At 38.8% G+C, this 17,457-nt stretch overlaps 1 protein-coding gene across 1 annotated transcript; it reads right to left on the bottom strand.

Moving 5' to 3' along the window:
- Positions 1-9,893: 9,893 nt before the first annotated feature.
- LOC110172812 (E3 ubiquitin-protein ligase TRIM33-like) lies at positions 9,894-14,822 on the bottom strand. Its single transcript, XM_020938747.2, has 2 exons — positions 14,465-14,822; positions 9,894-10,226 (listed from the first exon to the last, which is right to left on the bottom strand). The coding sequence occupies exons 1-2, from the start codon at positions 14,732-14,734 to the stop codon at positions 9,894-9,896; spliced, it is 603 nt and encodes a 200-aa protein (XP_020794406.1). The 5' UTR covers positions 14,735-14,822.
- Positions 14,823-17,457: the final 2,635 nt, after the last annotated feature.

The raw sequence follows: 17,457 nt of genomic DNA, 5'->3' as shown, positions 1-17,457 counted from the left end.
TGAATCTCGTCTCTGGGGTCGGGTAAAGGTCACTTCAAAAATGATTAGTGTTGAGCTGTAAATGTTTCTGCCACTTCTCACCTCTCAGGAACCTCTCTCCTTTATGCCCTCTGGAGGACGTTAGAGGGACTGTGTTTGATTTCTTTTTGACCTCTTTTTGCTTTTTTTTTTTTTTTCGTTCCAAAATGTTTCTCAGTATGGTTTAAAACTCATTATGCACGTTATACTACGACTACTGAACAACCCTCAGTTCATCTAAAGGCCAAATGTCTCCACTGCATCTAAACATAACAACTCTGGGGTGCTCAAATTGCAAAAATGAATTTGACAACAATAACATGACTTTTTTACGTTTCTCTGTCCAGCATGTTTAAATCTTACAAAGGTCACTTGATTGTGGCCAATGTTAGACCTGTATGTTTTAATCAGGTTGAGAAAACATGACTTTATTCTAATCTGTGGTGAGGCTCCTCCCTCTGGAATTCTCCTCCCCAAAACTTTTGGAGGGAAAATTCAAATGTAACAGGACACAGGACAGAGACAGGAGCAGGAGGATTATGAGAACTGATCTGGAGGTGAGACTTTTTAAAGATTTTATTATGTGCTTCTCTGGACTAGAATGTCGTCATTGTTAAAACATGTTTGTGTTTTTTTATTTGAAATTAGAGTTAATGTAAGGACTGTTTCCATGAGACAAATTGTTTTTAACTGTCCATCTACAAGAGTGTGACAGTTGTACTAAGATGTGAATGTGTTGCTTCCAGAGTCGTCTACAAACACAGAGTGACGTCCAGAGCTCTGCTGGAGCTGTGGGGAAGTTCATGAATGTTACAGTTGATGTTTCAGAAAAAAGGAAGATGTTTGAGAACCAACAAAACACAGACCACAGATGAACAAAGTAAGTAAAATGATTTTAAACAAATTTTTCAAAATGAACTTCCTATTGAAACAGTGATCGTGTTTCTACAGGGTGATGTGGCACTAGGAGACTTTATACCAGATGCCCTCCCTGTTACTGCATTTAGAGGAAGAAAAGCAGCACATGGTGAGTTTTGTTTCTGCAGATACACTTCTAATGTTCTTGTGATTCTGTTCTGGTCCATTATTGTAGTAATAATTGCTATAAGTGTATTTAAACATGTACAACAGAGTAGATCATCAGAATGTGATCATCATGTGTTATTCTGTGTCCACAGGCAGAGACCAGAGCTTCTTCACTGGAATAAATCTTCACACTGTCCAGCTCCAAACTGTGTGTCTCTGTCCCAGTGCTCTCTTTGTGTTTGATTCTGTTTAACCCTCTCAGGCTCAAATTAATTTTTAGTATCAGGAAAAATCTGATATTTGGGGAAAATTATAATATGGGGTAGTAATATACAATTCTGACTTTTTTATCCTTTGTAAACAAAAAAAGTATTTTGCACTTCTGGCAGGCCGTTTGTGTGTAGCCGTTCTTGCACAGTCTGCATTGCCCACGTTTATCAGCATGGATGGGAGAAAAGGCTCCTGAGTAAAAAAAAGCTCATAAAATATGGATGTGGAGTAAGTAGGTCATTGGAATTTAGCTGTTGCAAATCTGCAACACCTGCCTGGAGAGGGTTAAGACAATACAGATCTGTGGAAAACTAAAGACTGTTTTTGTATTCTTTTACAGAATTAGATCAATTAAATTAAATTATACATACTTATACATTTCACGATAAGGTAACATAAGATAAATCTGCATATTCAGCAGGATTTGATCAAATTTCATCAACATGAAAAAGTGACGTTTATGTTCTGAGAAAAATATGTGTAGAGGGGATGGAAATAAGTTTCAAAGCCTAAACATAATTTTATTGCATGCAACCACTTTCCATAACTTTTTACGCAAATCCAGCAACCTTTTTTTTTCAGTGAATGTGTATGTGCGGAATAAAGAGAGATGTCCTGTGTAGCGGCGCATTAGCACACAGGCCCCGGGGCCCTGGGGTCCGCTGCAGCATGAGGCCGACCTCTGTGTGAATGAAGCTCACAAAAGGAGGAAGAGGAAGAGGACAGTCGCTTCACATGATCAACGGACACGGTGCCAAAGACGTCACCAGTGCACAGGACATGGACTCATCTACAGTCACATGATCATGATGTCAAATAAAACACCAGGAGGTTTACACACTCAACTCCGACTTTAAACAGGACTCGGAGGAGCTGGTACCTGTCGACACTCTCTGGATTATTCATAACGTCTGTTACAGGAGCATTACAGGGGATAAATGGATGATGAGCATTAACATTGAACACTGTGTCTACTAGATTTTTGTGAACTTAATCATTTTCCTTCCTGGTACAGGCCGCAGATGTGACATATGTAGAGGTAATTCCATAACTTCAATAGCAACCACAAATCGAACATGATTAGACTAATAAAAATGTTTTCCCTTTTTTTTTTTTTGGATCATTTGCAGCAAACAAAAACAAAACATAAACCTCGACTACATGGGCCATGACAGGAAGAGTCCGAGCTGAAACAAAAGGCACCAAACGCATGCACAACAAATCTGCATGCACAACTCCACTCACTGTACATATACCAGACAAAATATAAAGTAAACAAACAAAACTCAATGCACAATATAAAACTAATAATAAAAAAATAATAAGAAGAACAAGGAGGAAAGAAATTTCTGGTAGAGATTTTGGTTTGTGAAATATAAATATTTTAAACAAATATAAATATTTTAAACAGAGTATATACTGTTATGTTTTGGAAAATATGGAGCTCTGGAGTTGATGAACACCTTTTGTTTTATTAAATGAGGGTTTAAATTGACAGAAAGATGTGTTTCTCATGTGTAAGTTGTGACATGCTGGAGGGATTCTGTTTTAGAAATAGCACTTCCCTGGTGAGAGAATCACTCTTGTGGCCACTGGAGCTGGAGTCTGTAGACAGTGTTGGGAAGGTTACTTTTAAAATGTATTCCCCTACAGATTACAGATTACATACACCAAAATGTAGTTTGTAACGTAATCCATTAAATTACTTAAAGTGAGTAACGTAATCTGAATACTTTGGATTACTTGATTTGCTGTAGAGAAGCAAAGACGAGGATACTTAACTGTATTAAAGATGCTATTGATAGAAGAGAAGGAGACACGTCCACGCAGCATGATTTAGTCCTGTTAAATCCTGTTTTAGTCCTGGTTTAGACCTGGTTTAGATCTAGTTTAGACCTGGTTTTAGTCCTAATTTAGTCCTGGTTTTAGACTTGGTTTAGATCTAGTTTAGACCTGGTTTAGTTTCCAGCAATGAGTTGAATTACCGTAAAAAAAAAAAAAAATCCATCAATCAATCAATAAATAAATAATGTGAAAACAGGAAAATACCACAGTGTAATCTATTTATTTCAACAAAGTAACTGTAATCCAATTACCACTCATTGAAACAGTAACTGTAACTGAATACAGTTACTCATAATTTGTACTCTGATTATGTAACTCCAGTACATGTAATCTGTTACTCCCCAACACTGCCTGTAGAGAGCAGATGAAAGCTGTGCTGAGCTGTAGCAGCTGTTCACATGTGGAGCATGGGCCAGTCCCCATGTGCACCCACCCCCTCATCCGTCATGTCCATGCTCTGAGGGCACAGGGGACCCCCCTGGCCCCAGGCTCCTGGGACACACTGCACACAGACAACAACCACATGATCCCTCTGTAAAAAGAAAAAAAGAACATCAAATGACTTGTACTGGAGGTGTTTTGTTTGTCTAAGATTTAGTGCTGCTTTGATGTGCACTTTTGTAGTTTTGATTATGTATTTTTGGTAAAAAAGATAGAACTTTGTTTTTGTCAGTTACAGTTCAGTTCAATTACACAAAATGGGGCCCATGTGTGAAGGAGGGAGATGACAGAGTCTCACTTCACTAAGGCCTGGGTCCGGGCTGCTCCTGGTCTTCTGCTCTGCTCCTGGTTCTGTCCACGTCTGTGTTGGACATGCTGCTCTGGTCCATGTCCTGGAGACTCTGCACAGCCACTGACAACATGGAGATGTTATTGTTTTGCTTGGACAATGGGCCCATGTGTGTTTATCATCCCCTAGAGCTACAAGGTTCTATCTGTGTTCTGTGTACCTTCTGAGATATTTAGGTTTAAAATTCTGACCTCTTGTAGCCTGATTCATCAGCCGACCTCACAGCATTAGGACTTGTTCGCTCGACAGTAGGCAGGTACTTTTTTTAATTTAAACAATCGCTGCTATTTGGTCATGTCCAAGTAACTGCCTGCATGACAGCAAAGAAAGCAGAGAGTGAACATGTCAACGATCACTGTCGTTTCTGTGAGATGAACTTGTGAATTAAAGGTAAAATAAAAATGTGAAGTTTGTATTTGACAAAGGAAGTCCAAAGGAGGATAGTGTATTTTAATAGATCCGTGGTCTGCTGTCGCAACTCAGGTTGGTTCAGCTCTTCGGTCGGTTCAGTCTACATCTTCCAGGGTTCTTGTAAACCATCTGTATTCTGATTCCTGAGCTAGTCACTGGAGAGAAATTAAATGAAGCGGAGGCACCAGGTGGCACCAGCCTGGCTAGTCCTCTTGTACTGCAGAAATAAAAGAAGGCTACTGTGAGGGAGCTATAGGCGAGTTTCATAGTTGACAAAAGCGCGCGTTGCATGCTGGGAATTATTTTGGTTGGCGGCAAGAAACACTATGGCTACATTCAGACTGCAGGGCTTAACGCTCAATTCCGATTTTTTTGTGAAACCCGATGTTTTTGTGAGGTCGTTCACATTTCCAATTAAATGTGACTTGTATGTGACTCCAGTGTGAACATTAAACAGCCCAAAAGTGTCCCACATGTGACACTGGAGACACGACAACGTCAACCACAGTGAGCGTCTCTGTGTTTACAGAAGTTGTCCAAACATGGACGCAGCATTGAGCACCTGGAGATTTTAAAGTTCCTCTTGTACCGGAGTCAGAACATGAACAACTGACTTGTTTTAAAGAGGAGATTGAGAAGGAGAAGGACGAGGTTTTTAGCCGTGGCGTCTTGTGGGACAGCGGCAGTGACGTCCGTTGAAAGGAACATGTGGATGTGGAGACGGAGCCAAGAGTGGTGAGTGGTGATGTGCTTCACTTCAGTGACACAGAGTTCATTAACAATTTTCGCCTACTTCAGCGCAGAATAGTGACGTTTGTGTCTTGTTGATAACGTGTAGGTGGATGAATGCGCTTTGGCCGTTCAGACTGAAGTCACATGTCAAAAGATCAGATATGTATCAGTTTCAGGAGCACATATCCAAGTGGCCTCGGTCGCACTTGAAAAAATCAGATCTGTGTGGTTCAGACTGTCATTAAAAGATCAGATACAGGAACATAGAAGCCAAAAAATCAGATTTGGGTCACTTGAGGCTGCAGTCTGAACACAGCCTAATTCAACATGATGGACGGAGTGAGAAAGCACGTAAAGGGTATTGATCCCGGTTATTTATCCACTCTAACGGCAGAGGACCAAAGCGCCAAATCACCCTTTTCAACCTCTACAAAAGGTGGACGAAACCAAATTTCTGGTCAAAATCGTCCAACTACCTGGACAAATATTCACTTCGGCGATATCCACAATGACTTGGTGGAACTTGTTGGAGTCCATGGTTTGCTCGGATCTTCTACATTTGCTCTGCGAATGTTTGAAAGCCGTTTAATTCAACGTTAGTGGTTCTTTTCACTCAGAATACGAAAAAGACATTTTCCTTCTTCCGTGCTTCTATTTGTGCATCCGATAATGCAGCAGGAATTTACCATTATCGGGGATAAATACGCGAGGTTACGCACTGTGTTTGACGCTATCATGTTTCTTGCCTCTGACCAAAATATTTCCCAGCATGCAACGCGGGCTTTTAATAACAATGACGTCAGCTGAAACTCGCCTGTTGGATATTCATTTCTTGATCTTACATTACATGCAAACACGTCCTTGAAGTTGAGGTGGCAGACCCTCCACCAGAAAAGTCACATAGTGTTCCTTTAACGTTGGGTTTGATGTGAGCTCCTGGACGGTTCTGTATAGAGGCCACAGTCCCGTCTCATGTCCCTGCTCATCTCCTCCTCACTCACGCCCAGTTGAACTCACTAAAGCATTCAGCCGGAGCAGCCACGCATGAGCACACGCACACCACACACTCTTATTCTGCATATTTCAATACACACTTCACACACGGAGAGGAGACGCCAACACGACTAACAGAGATAAACACGGGACACGGAGCTCGATAAACTGCTGCTACTCCTGAATACATTTAGAACTCTGTAGTGCTTACAGTTAGCGTCACACCTGCATGGAATTGATCAATAAAACAAGTTCCTCCTCGACAGAAGCAGAGCAAGACTGAAGTGCTCGAGACTAGAACGGACAACACAATCGCCGTGTGTCGAGGGTTCATGTCTCAGGGTGATTTTGACCACACTGCTTTACTTTTCAACTCACTGAAATGACCAAAATTGCCGCTTTTATTTTAGATTTTTTAATTTTACCTTTGATCCAGCTGAGATTGCCACAGAAAGTCTCTAATATCTGCAAGTGAACTGAAGAGTGGAGCAGTTTGAGACTTGATGATGATCCAAATCATTCTATTGAAGATATGTGGAGTTTAAAAACACAGTGGAGCGCTTCCTGTTTTGCCACGAGATCAGAAATAATAATACATCAGACTTTTATAGCACTTTTTTGGACACTCAGACGCATTAAAACTAATTATAGCCACACTGTATGCAGCAAAAAGTGTTAAAATTGACTCTCACAGAATCAATTTGAACATTTTCTCAGAGTTTATATGAGTTCAATCTGTTCTAGAGTTAATTTAATATTTTTGGAAATGTTCATTAAGTAACACCGACCAAAGTTAAATTAAATAATGTTTAATTAACAGGGGTGTAAAAGGTAAATTAACAAAACAGACTAAAATATACAGAAAATAACCTAAACTAAGAAACAAAACAACAGACAATGAGTTTTGTGCCACAGAAGGGGTCACACCATAACAAGTGGTAAAACTAAGGGACACACACGAAACCAAAACACAAGTTCCCCAAATTAAACCACATAAGCCCACAAACAGAATCGAGTGACCAAATCAAAAAAAGGCACAAAACAGAACTACACACACTAACACAAAACGGCAGACTGGCCACCAAGACCAGCAGCCCCGAATAGGTGCTGGTCATCTCTTTAAGTAGGGGGCGGTGGCTGCAGGTCAGGTGGGTGTAGACATGCCCCACCAATCACGAGTCAGGGCTCCTGCAGCAGGAATCGAAGTGTTCCACCAAAATAATTTAAAGGACACAAAATAAATTACAAATTAGGGCCTGGGGCTGTAACACCCCAACTCAAACTCCCATTTAACTAACAAATAGTTTAAATAACACTTTTTGTGTTAAAGACAATTCAGGAAAACAGGTGAGTTTTTAGTTGTAATTTGAAGTGCTGCAGTGAGTCTGAGTTCCGGAGGGATTGTGGGAGTGAGTTCCAGAGGCTCGGTTCACCAAGATCCGGTGCTTTGTCCTGATGAGGGGAGTGAGGAAAACAGTGGAAAATAGAAATAGTGCCGCTTTAAGTCATAATAAAGCAATAATAAAAGGCAAGACATTTTTCTTTCAATTTTATTTATTAAACTTTAAAGTTGAGAAACAAAAAATCAAACTTGCATTGTTCACATTTGATTTGTGATAATGTGTCCCCTCCCCTCCTCACAGGCTCACAGGGGAACAACCTGCTCCACAGAACCAGACCTCATCCTCCTGAGAGACCCGACTGTTTCACTGCAGCACTAGGCCTGGACATAGACTGGCTGTACAAATGGACATAACAAACCCACCAGCCGCTGCGTTCCAAATACAGAATATTATAATACAAAATTCATTGAAAAAGCGTCGCAAATGCTTCTGTCAGACTCATCGTTCTAACCTTAAAATGTTCAATTTAACCAGGTCTACATGGTCCTGATGTTTTTGTTTCTCTGTTTTGTCTGTAAGAAATGCACGTTAATAACAGACCAATGAGGTGCCTTTTTTGTCCCAAGTCATTCCTGCTAGAGGAGAAGAAGGGCCTTTACTTCCAATCACTTCACTTCTGATTGGCTCCAAATATGGAACTTATGAAACTTACTTATAACTGCCAACCTCACTGAGCATCCACCATCTCACATCTGAGTCTAACCAAAGCTATTCATCTAACTAAAGCACATCAACTCAATATTTTATCAGGCGCCTCCAGAAAGCAGGTCTGTGCCAGTCTGTCCTGACCTTTTACTGGTGTGTGGTGGAGAGCGTCCTCACCTCCAACATGACTGTGAGGTTCAGCAGCACCACCAACATCAGCAGGAGCAGGAAAAAAAGCCTCCAGCATCATGGAGGACTCTACCCAACCAGCACATGGACTTTTACAGCTCTCCCATCAGACACTGCATTGTATTATTTATTTCTGTGAATCAGGGAGTGCAGATGGAAACTAGCTGCTAGAACCTGGTGCGGAACATCTCTGTTGTTTGTTGTTTTATGAGCTTAATGTCTCTGTACTCTGTCTCTTCAAATAAAGACTAAACTAAACAGAAGACTGCGCCATCTACAGACCAAGACCGCCAGACTTCAGAACAGCTTTTACCCTGAAGCCGTCAGGAGGATTATCTCTGTCATGCAGCCCTGACACTAATGCACCAACAAAATTACACCAACTCAGAAAGCTCTTTAGAAAATAGCAGCGAGTGGTGGTGGTTTTTAAGACTGCATCTAAGGTAAAATATTTTCTATAGGCTTTATTCACATTCTGTCACAAACCAAGAAGACGTCTGGAAATTATTTTCTACTATGTGTTGTTGTTTCTTTTATACTGTTGAGTACAGTGTTTTGTTTCAAGGGTTTAGGTTTGCATAACCCACATTGACCCAAGAACTCACCCCCATCTGTATTCATTAATATTGACCAATAGAATGCCGTGATGTCATCTGAAACCCAGAAATATAACAGGAATGTAACAATAATCGAAATATTGTGATATCGTTTCATCAAAAGTCTCACAATAACATCGTGGACCGTCACAATATATCGAATTACAAGTTTCTACAAGTTTCTTCGTCTTTCATTGTTATGGTGCAACATGAGTGAAAAAAACAGAGGGAGCTACATAGACCAGACATGTCAAACTCAGGCCCAGGGGCCAAATCTGGGCCATGATATAATTATATTTGGCCCGCAAGATAATATCAGGTATGTATTAGAGCTTCCCACTGGCTACAGATAGACTATAGAGACTTTTTTTTTTTTTTACATTTTATTATTATTTTATATTCTGCTTGTTCTGGATTCAATGTTTAAGCTAAATTATTATTAAACATTTATTTTAATAAGAAAACACTTAATATTACATATCTTAGTCACAGTTTTTAATTTTGGCCTCTGTGAATATGAGTTTGACACTCCTGACAGTTTCAGTGCAAACTACATGAAGCGTAACTGTTATTAGTTGGATTATGACATAATCAAAATCTTGTCAAGGCATTTAAAGAGGAAAAAGTATTCGCAATTCTGTATATTTGCAATACTGTTCTGCCTCTACAAAAAATAAAATAAAATAAAATCACAATAAATATCGAAATATCATGAGTTATATATCATGAAATATGATATATATTGAGAAATTTAAATATCATTGCATCCCCAAAATATAAGACAGTGTCCACCAGCATCTGATCAGAACTGAAGAAGCAGCTTGGATGATCTGCGAAACATCTTTGATCAAAAACTTGTGTCCAGTTGACAGAGTTGAATTTCTCCTTTGCGATGGATCCTACCTGGACGACTGAGGGATTACACAAATATTATTACTATTACTGCTACTATTGATTTCCAAATACAAAGGTCCTTCACTTGTCTCGGGACAGCAGGTAGCCCAGCATGAGCAGCAGCAGCACCAGCACAGACACGTACAGGTACAGAGAGTGGATCCTCATGAGTCTGTAGCGAGACCAGGGGCCGAGGTCCGTGCCCGCCTCCACCCGCCCGCCCTGGCATATGTCCACGCCCCCGCTGTACATGTCCTCCTGCAGGATGAACATGTCCCACTGGGGCAGGGGCGTGGTCTGCCGGCACAGGGGGCACCTCAGCCTGCTGGGGTCCCGGGACAGGCGCTGGACGGCCTGCAGGCACCGCTGGCACACCGGGTGGTTACAGTGCAGGATGGCGGCAGCGTGGTCTCCCTGTGGGGTAAAAGGGCATTTGTATTAAAAGTGCGTATTATCCTTAAATGGGCTCACACTCAATATGATATTGGTGGGTTTTTTTTTTTTTTTTTTTGTTTTTTTTAAATATATATTTATTCATTTTATTAGAGATGTTAAGTGTCCATTTAGCTATTTACACGAGTATAAGCACATCCATATATATCACACATTATATACACACATATATACACACATATCTATCTATCTATCTATCTATCTATCTATATATATATATATATATATATATATATATATATATATATATATATATATATATACACACCCATCTACACATACATATATACACATATGCCTACATATACATACACACATCCATATATACATATATATATACATACATTCTCTATGTTAATTTACGTTATATGTTCATAAAAATACCCCTTATGTATATACGTGTGTGGACGCATGCCTGCATGCACCCACCCACATACGCACATGCATGCGCACACCCACGCACACACATATACACATATACACACATTTAAATCCATGCACATATACATATAGGCATATATCCATACATATATTTCACTACATCTCTTTTACACTTCATGTTATAAAGCCTAATATTATCTATCTATCTGTCTATCCATCTATCTATATATCTATCTATCTATATCTATATATATCTATCTGTATGTATGTATGTATGTATATAAATACAACACACACACACACACACACACACACATATATATATATATATATATATATATATATATATATATATACACACATACATACACACACACACACACACACATATATATATATATATATATATATATATATATATATATATATATATATATATATATATATATATATATATATATATATATATATATATATATACACATACATACATACATACATACATATATACATACATATTTTTTTCCCTTTAATCCCTTCCCCTGATTAATTAATGACCCCCTCACCAAACTAAATAAATAAAAATAGCATTACTTATGAATTAATAAACACACATACACATTCATACATATTCACTCGCTCACATACACCCATACACACACCAAAGGAAGCATACACATTATCTTGTTTTTGTATTACTGGTGCTCATAACTCCGCAAATTCCTTCATTTTAAATCGCAGTCTTGCTGTTACTCTTTCCATTTCCATCACATCTTTAACCCTTTCCCACCAGTTTTCTTTAGTAGGAGGTTGTGGTTTTAGCCAGGACACAGTTATCTTTTTTTTTTTTTTTTTGCTATTGTACTTAATATTAAAATAATTTTCCTATTTTTTGAAGACATAGTGGTTGGTACAATACTCAATATAAATAACTGAAGATATTGGTGTTTTGTGCGTTCTAGATCTATATTTATATCTATTTAACACTCAAAGGTGCATCTGGGTTGTCTAATGCAATTGTGAAGTCCTTAATAAACATAAATCAAAAGTTTTCAACACTTGTCTGTAAAAAAAATATAAACTACATGCATAAAAACAGACAAGACACACTAGTAACACACAGATAAGAAATATTTGGCATTATTACATTTTCAGATAGGACATTTTTGGTTGGAAGTACAGTGTGTGGGACAGAATTTTCAGTCTTGGTCCTGCCCACAAATCCCGCGAGATGTGGACGTTCGCTTTCTTAAACTCTATCAAACACGGAGTAGCTGAAAGGAATTGTCTAAAATGTGCTCGAAATTAAACCACGTCCACAAATTTTGGCTGCTTAAAATGTTTTTATTAATGCCAAATAAAATATCCAGCACAAATGATGTATGATAGGCATACATGAATCATTTTTATATTTTACTTTATACTTTAGTTTGTGGGACTGCAGTTTATCATCCCACCCGCCTGTCTACGTCCGCAATGAGCTTTCAAAATGTGTCCCAAAATGTGTCCCAAAATGTGTTCTGTTTTGCGTCAGGACTGCGGGAGTGCAAGCATACAGTAGTTGTAATTTACTTACTTACTAAATTTGTTGCTATTTGTGTCTAATTTTAAATCAGCTGGTAAACAGTTCCACAGTCTGGTCCCTTTGGCAAAAAAAAAAAAGAACTGACCAAGAGTTTATCCTGTACATTGGGACAACACAGTTACCATTAGTAACACCTTTTGTGTTTTGTGTTAGCTCTGTGTGTACAGTTTATAAGAAAATTCTGAATTCAGTGGTATATCAGAGTTAAGACACTTAAAACTGGTAAAATTTTCAACGTCAAATAGGATGTTTCTTTAAAATTTCACAGGGTCAATTTGTGAACAGAGAAGTTTTCAGTGTGGTTATATATATTATATATATATATATATGTTTTCTTGTGTGTTTATTGCGATATTTTGTGGAGGCAAACAAAACTGTGAATATGACACTTTTCTCCATCCAAATCCAAATAATTACAATTTGAAAACATGTTATTTCATGTAGATTGGACTGAAACAGAGCAAAGGATCATGGTCTATGTAGTTCTCTGTCTTTAGCTGTTGCTGCACCATAACAATGAATTTAAGCAGAAAAACATGTAATTGGATATATTGTGACGGCTCACGATGTTATTGTGAGACTTTTGATGATATGATATCATGGTATTTCGGTTACTGTTACATCTCCTACTGTCTGGCAAAAAAAAAACCAAAAAAAAGAAGAAGAAACAGAGGCGTAATGGAAAAAGAAGAAGAGAACAAGAAAGGAGAGGATAAAGGAGAAGAGGATGAAAAAAAGAAGGGAAAAGGGAAAAATTTGAACCTCACTCAATTATTATCGCCATTCTCTCTAATATCACAATATCACAATATAAAAAAAAAAAAAAATAATAAAAATCAAAAAGGTACTGTATGTGATTTTTACTGTCTTTAAAACATGAAAAACACAACAAGACAGAACAACATACTCTCCTAGCATCTCAACTGCTCACCATAGTGAGTTTATACACACCTTCACAACTTTCAGAGGCTCCCACAGAAATGTAAACAACAACTAGCATGCATAACAGCGCACTTCCTTTATAATGCAGACAGCACACAGCAGTCTCATTTTGACCCCAAGAGCTGTTTTAAAATATATCTGTACTGAGCCAAATTGTACTTTATTACATGAAAACAAAAATCTGAATGTCCTCTTGTGATTGTAATTTCAATTTGAACAGTTAAAATAGTCCAAAATTAAATGTCCATTACAAATTCTCTCTTATGTATAAAACTACATGAAATATTCTTGTATATTAATATTATAAATCATGAGATACTTGTATTTCAGTTGTCTGTCAAATGTTTAAAATGCGCACCAAAATGCACTTATTGCATTCAATAAATGAGGTATATATATGGAATTATGTAGTAAAAGGAACAAAGTTAAACTACTTTTTTAAATATTGTATTCCTAATCCTCAAAGTATCCGTACTTCGCTGTGAAAGGTTCTTTACTACATAATTCCACACCTCTTGCTTCATAAATGTGATGTCTTTGTACACAAAGTGTGCCCATGGTGTGTGACTTTTGACCGGAGACATCTCAGTCCAGGAGCTGAACTTTATCTAAAGTATCTTATATAAGGATAAGTATGTAGTTTGTATTTAAATTAGTTCTGATTAGGTATGTAACAATAACCGAAATATCGTGATATCGTATCGTCAAAGTTCTCGTAATAATATCGCGGACCATATATTGAATTACAAGTCTCTTTGCTTAAATGAAGAGTTATGATGCACCAATAACTAAAAAAAACAAAAAGACAGAGGGAACAACATAGACCAGGATCATTTGCTCCATTTCAGTGCAGACTACAAGAAGAAATAACAGTTCTAACACTTTTAAGTTTTAGTCCTAGTCTTGTCAAGGCATTTTAAGAGAAAAAAGAGACATATTAGCCTCCACAAAATATCGCAACAAATATCGTAACGTGATATTTTGTATATCCTGAAAATATCGCTACATCCCTAATCGTGAGCTTTCCCACAATATCACAATAAATATTGTACCGTGAGGTTCATACCGTGATGATATCGTATCGTGAGACTTGAATATCGTTACACCCCTAGTTCTGATACACACCAAAATATGAAAATAATGTTTTCATAATTTTGCAATTGAAGCTTTTTCTTGTATTTTTGTGCGTGGACATGAGCGCTCATTTCACACATTTATCACAATCACAATGTCTTTACACACTCTTGCTCCACTGCTGTTGTTGTTGTACACAGTTTAGTTTAGTCCATACCTGTTTCTGGAAAGGCTCGGTGCACACAGGACACTCATCGCTGGTCTCCCGGGGGACGTCTCCATGCGTCCCCTCCGTCCCCTCCGTCCCCGGTGTGTCTGTGGAGGCGGGCGTCTGTAGGGACACACTTTGGGCGCATGTGTGGAGCAGGGGGGAGATGACAGAGCCACACTTCACCGAGGCCTGGGTCCCGGGCTGCTCCTCCTGGTCCCCCGGGCTGCTGCCGCTGGCCCTGTCCACGTCCGAGTCGGAGAGGCCGCTCTGGTCCATGTCCTGGAGGCGTGAGCTCCTCTGCGACACTACACTCTCCTGATGGAAGGAGTTTAACTAAGACCTGCACTGATAAGATTAGCTCAGTCACAAGATGGAGGTTTGACTGCTGTGTGACATTCAGGTCCCAAAACAACAACTGCTGTTTATTTAAAGGTGAAATGTGTTACTTTTCTGAGAGTTCAATGCCCGCTTCTTTTCTTTATGATGTTATTGCTTAGACTGGGATATTCCACAGTTTGGGATTAAATGAGTCAGAAGATTTAGGGTTTAAACTGCGTAAACATTACTCAGCTGTGTCTCCGTGAGGTAAACATGTTCAGATCAAACACAGCCCCTTCCAGGAGTGACGCACACAGCCTGCTGCTGATATGAACGCTCTGTTGCATTCATTTTCATGACACAGCAAAATTAGAAAAGGAATTCTGATGTTTGCAGATAGTGCACACAAATGGCTGTTGCTCCAGTTTAAAGTGCACTCGTGTTTGCGTAAAATGAAATAATGAAGCTGTGACCTGCTATATATTTGGTGCTGCTCATTTCAGCACAAAAAAGTTTTCTAAAGAGGCTCTGGGGTTACTCAGGGTGGTTGAGTATTATTATTATTATTATTATTATTATTATTATTAATTAATAATAATAATAATAATAATAATAATAATAATAATAATAATAATAATAATGATGATGCATCAGTTTTATAAAGCGCTTTTTTGGATACTCTAAGACGCTTTACAGAGCAGACTAACGGAAGGGGGCTGCCAATCTGTGGCATCGGCCCCTCTGACCACCACCATCTCTGACACACACCACTTTCATACTAGGCAATGTGGGTAAAGTGCCTTGCCTAAGAACACAGTGACAGTTTTGTGACTGGCGCCCCCTGTGGGACCTGACATACATGAACATTCACACAGACAGCAGCTCCCTCTTTTCTGCATCACTCGAGGAAAAACTAAAACTTAAAACACAACACTACCCACTGCCTCAGCAAAAGCGACTACAACAAAAGTGGAACATTCTTCAATTTTCAGGATCTCGTCAGAATAACAAGCACAATCAGAGATATCAACCTGATCCCCCGTGAGGCGTCGGTGGGTCAGTTCATCACCACAGAAGCAGTTTATGAGGAGCCCAGCCCATATTACATGATCATTATATCCACAATACAATGTGTATGCACTTTTTTTTACTGTGTTTACTAATGTGTAACCAGTGTTGGGGAGTAACAGATTACATGTACCACCGTTACGTAATCAGAGTACAAATTATGAGTAACTCTATTCCGTAACAGTTACTGTTTCAATGAGTGGTAATTGGATTACAGTTACTTTGCTGAAATAAGTGGATTACAAGGCGGTATTTTCCTGTTTTCACATTTTGTGCTACATCCCATTTATTTATTTTTTTATTTCGGTAATTTCACTCACTTCATTGCCTGAAGCCCAAACAGAACGCGCGCAATAAGAGCGATGTAAACGTCATGTTAAAGTTGGCGGTCAGTCACAGTGGAAGCAGCAGTGCATTGGTAAAAACGCATTTGTGTCTTGGAAATCCTTCTCCCGATGTGAGATATATATATAAAAAAAATTATAAAATCACCTACAACTTAAATGTGAAACTGGAGCTACTGGCACTGGTGAAAACAACCTGCATAGACTCATAATATCTGCACTACTGTCCTATAATGACCTGCCACATGAGGGGACACGCACACAAACACAAACACACACCTTCATCATCGTCATCAACCTGAGAACCCGCGGACCACGTCTCCTTCTGTAGTTACAGCGCGGACACCGCCGTCTCGTGCGCCGCGTGTGGACCGTGTTTTCTCGCGTAAACCGCGCTTCCTCCTGTGCGCCTCTAAACCAGAACTAACACCAGGACTAAACCAGGACTAATCCAGGACTAAACCAGGACTAAAGCAGGACTGAACCAGGTTTAAACTAGGACTAAACCACGACTAAACCAGAACTAAAGACCTGGTCTAGACCTGGTCTAAACCAGGTCTAAAAATCAGGACTAAACCAGGACTAAACCAGGTCTAAACCAGGACTAAACCAGGTCTAAACAACCTGACACCTAACAGTAGGTTGACATAATTTAAGGTGATCTCATATAAAAAATAACTTCTGTATCAATAATATTTTTTAATCTGGTGAAGGAAAGGCTGATCTTGTTACTGTCTTTTAACAGACAAAACCTCTTATATTAAGATCTCGTGGTCTTTGTTTCTCTACAGTAAACAGTTGTTTATTCATGGAGACTTGGGCTCAGACAATTTGAAGACAACAAACAAGAATTTTCAGGATGTGGTTGCTACATTCATGTCGTTTAAAAAAAACATGACAATATCAAGTAATCCAAAGTATTCAGATTACGTTACTCACTTTAAGTGATTTAATGGATTATGTTACAAACTACATTTTGGGGTGTGTAATCTGTAATCTGTAGGGGATTACATTTTAAAAGTAACCTTCCCAACACTGTGTGTAACCAAAATGTCATTTTTCATGAGTTGTGTGTATGTTCGTTGTGTGACTGTAGATCAGTGTGTTGTGTATCACCAGAAAAAGAAGAAATGGAAATTATTTTCATTCCAATTAGAATTTTAACAGCTACACTGAGCGCAAAGGTCTAGGTCCAAGTGCTTCAGTGCCGTCATCTGTGCGCTGGTTACGTGCAGGAAAAGCAAGAATGCACTGTGGACCACAGGTCCG

The sequence above is a fragment of the Boleophthalmus pectinirostris genome, unplaced genomic scaffold, assembly GCF_026225935.1.
Source record: "Boleophthalmus pectinirostris isolate CB_2022bp ecotype Guang Dong unplaced genomic scaffold, ASM2622593v1 HiC_scaffold_18, whole genome shotgun sequence".
NCBI classification, from domain to species: Eukaryota; Metazoa; Chordata; class Actinopteri; order Gobiiformes; family Gobiidae; genus Boleophthalmus; species Boleophthalmus pectinirostris.
This window is presented reverse-complemented; position numbering and strand designations above follow the sequence as displayed.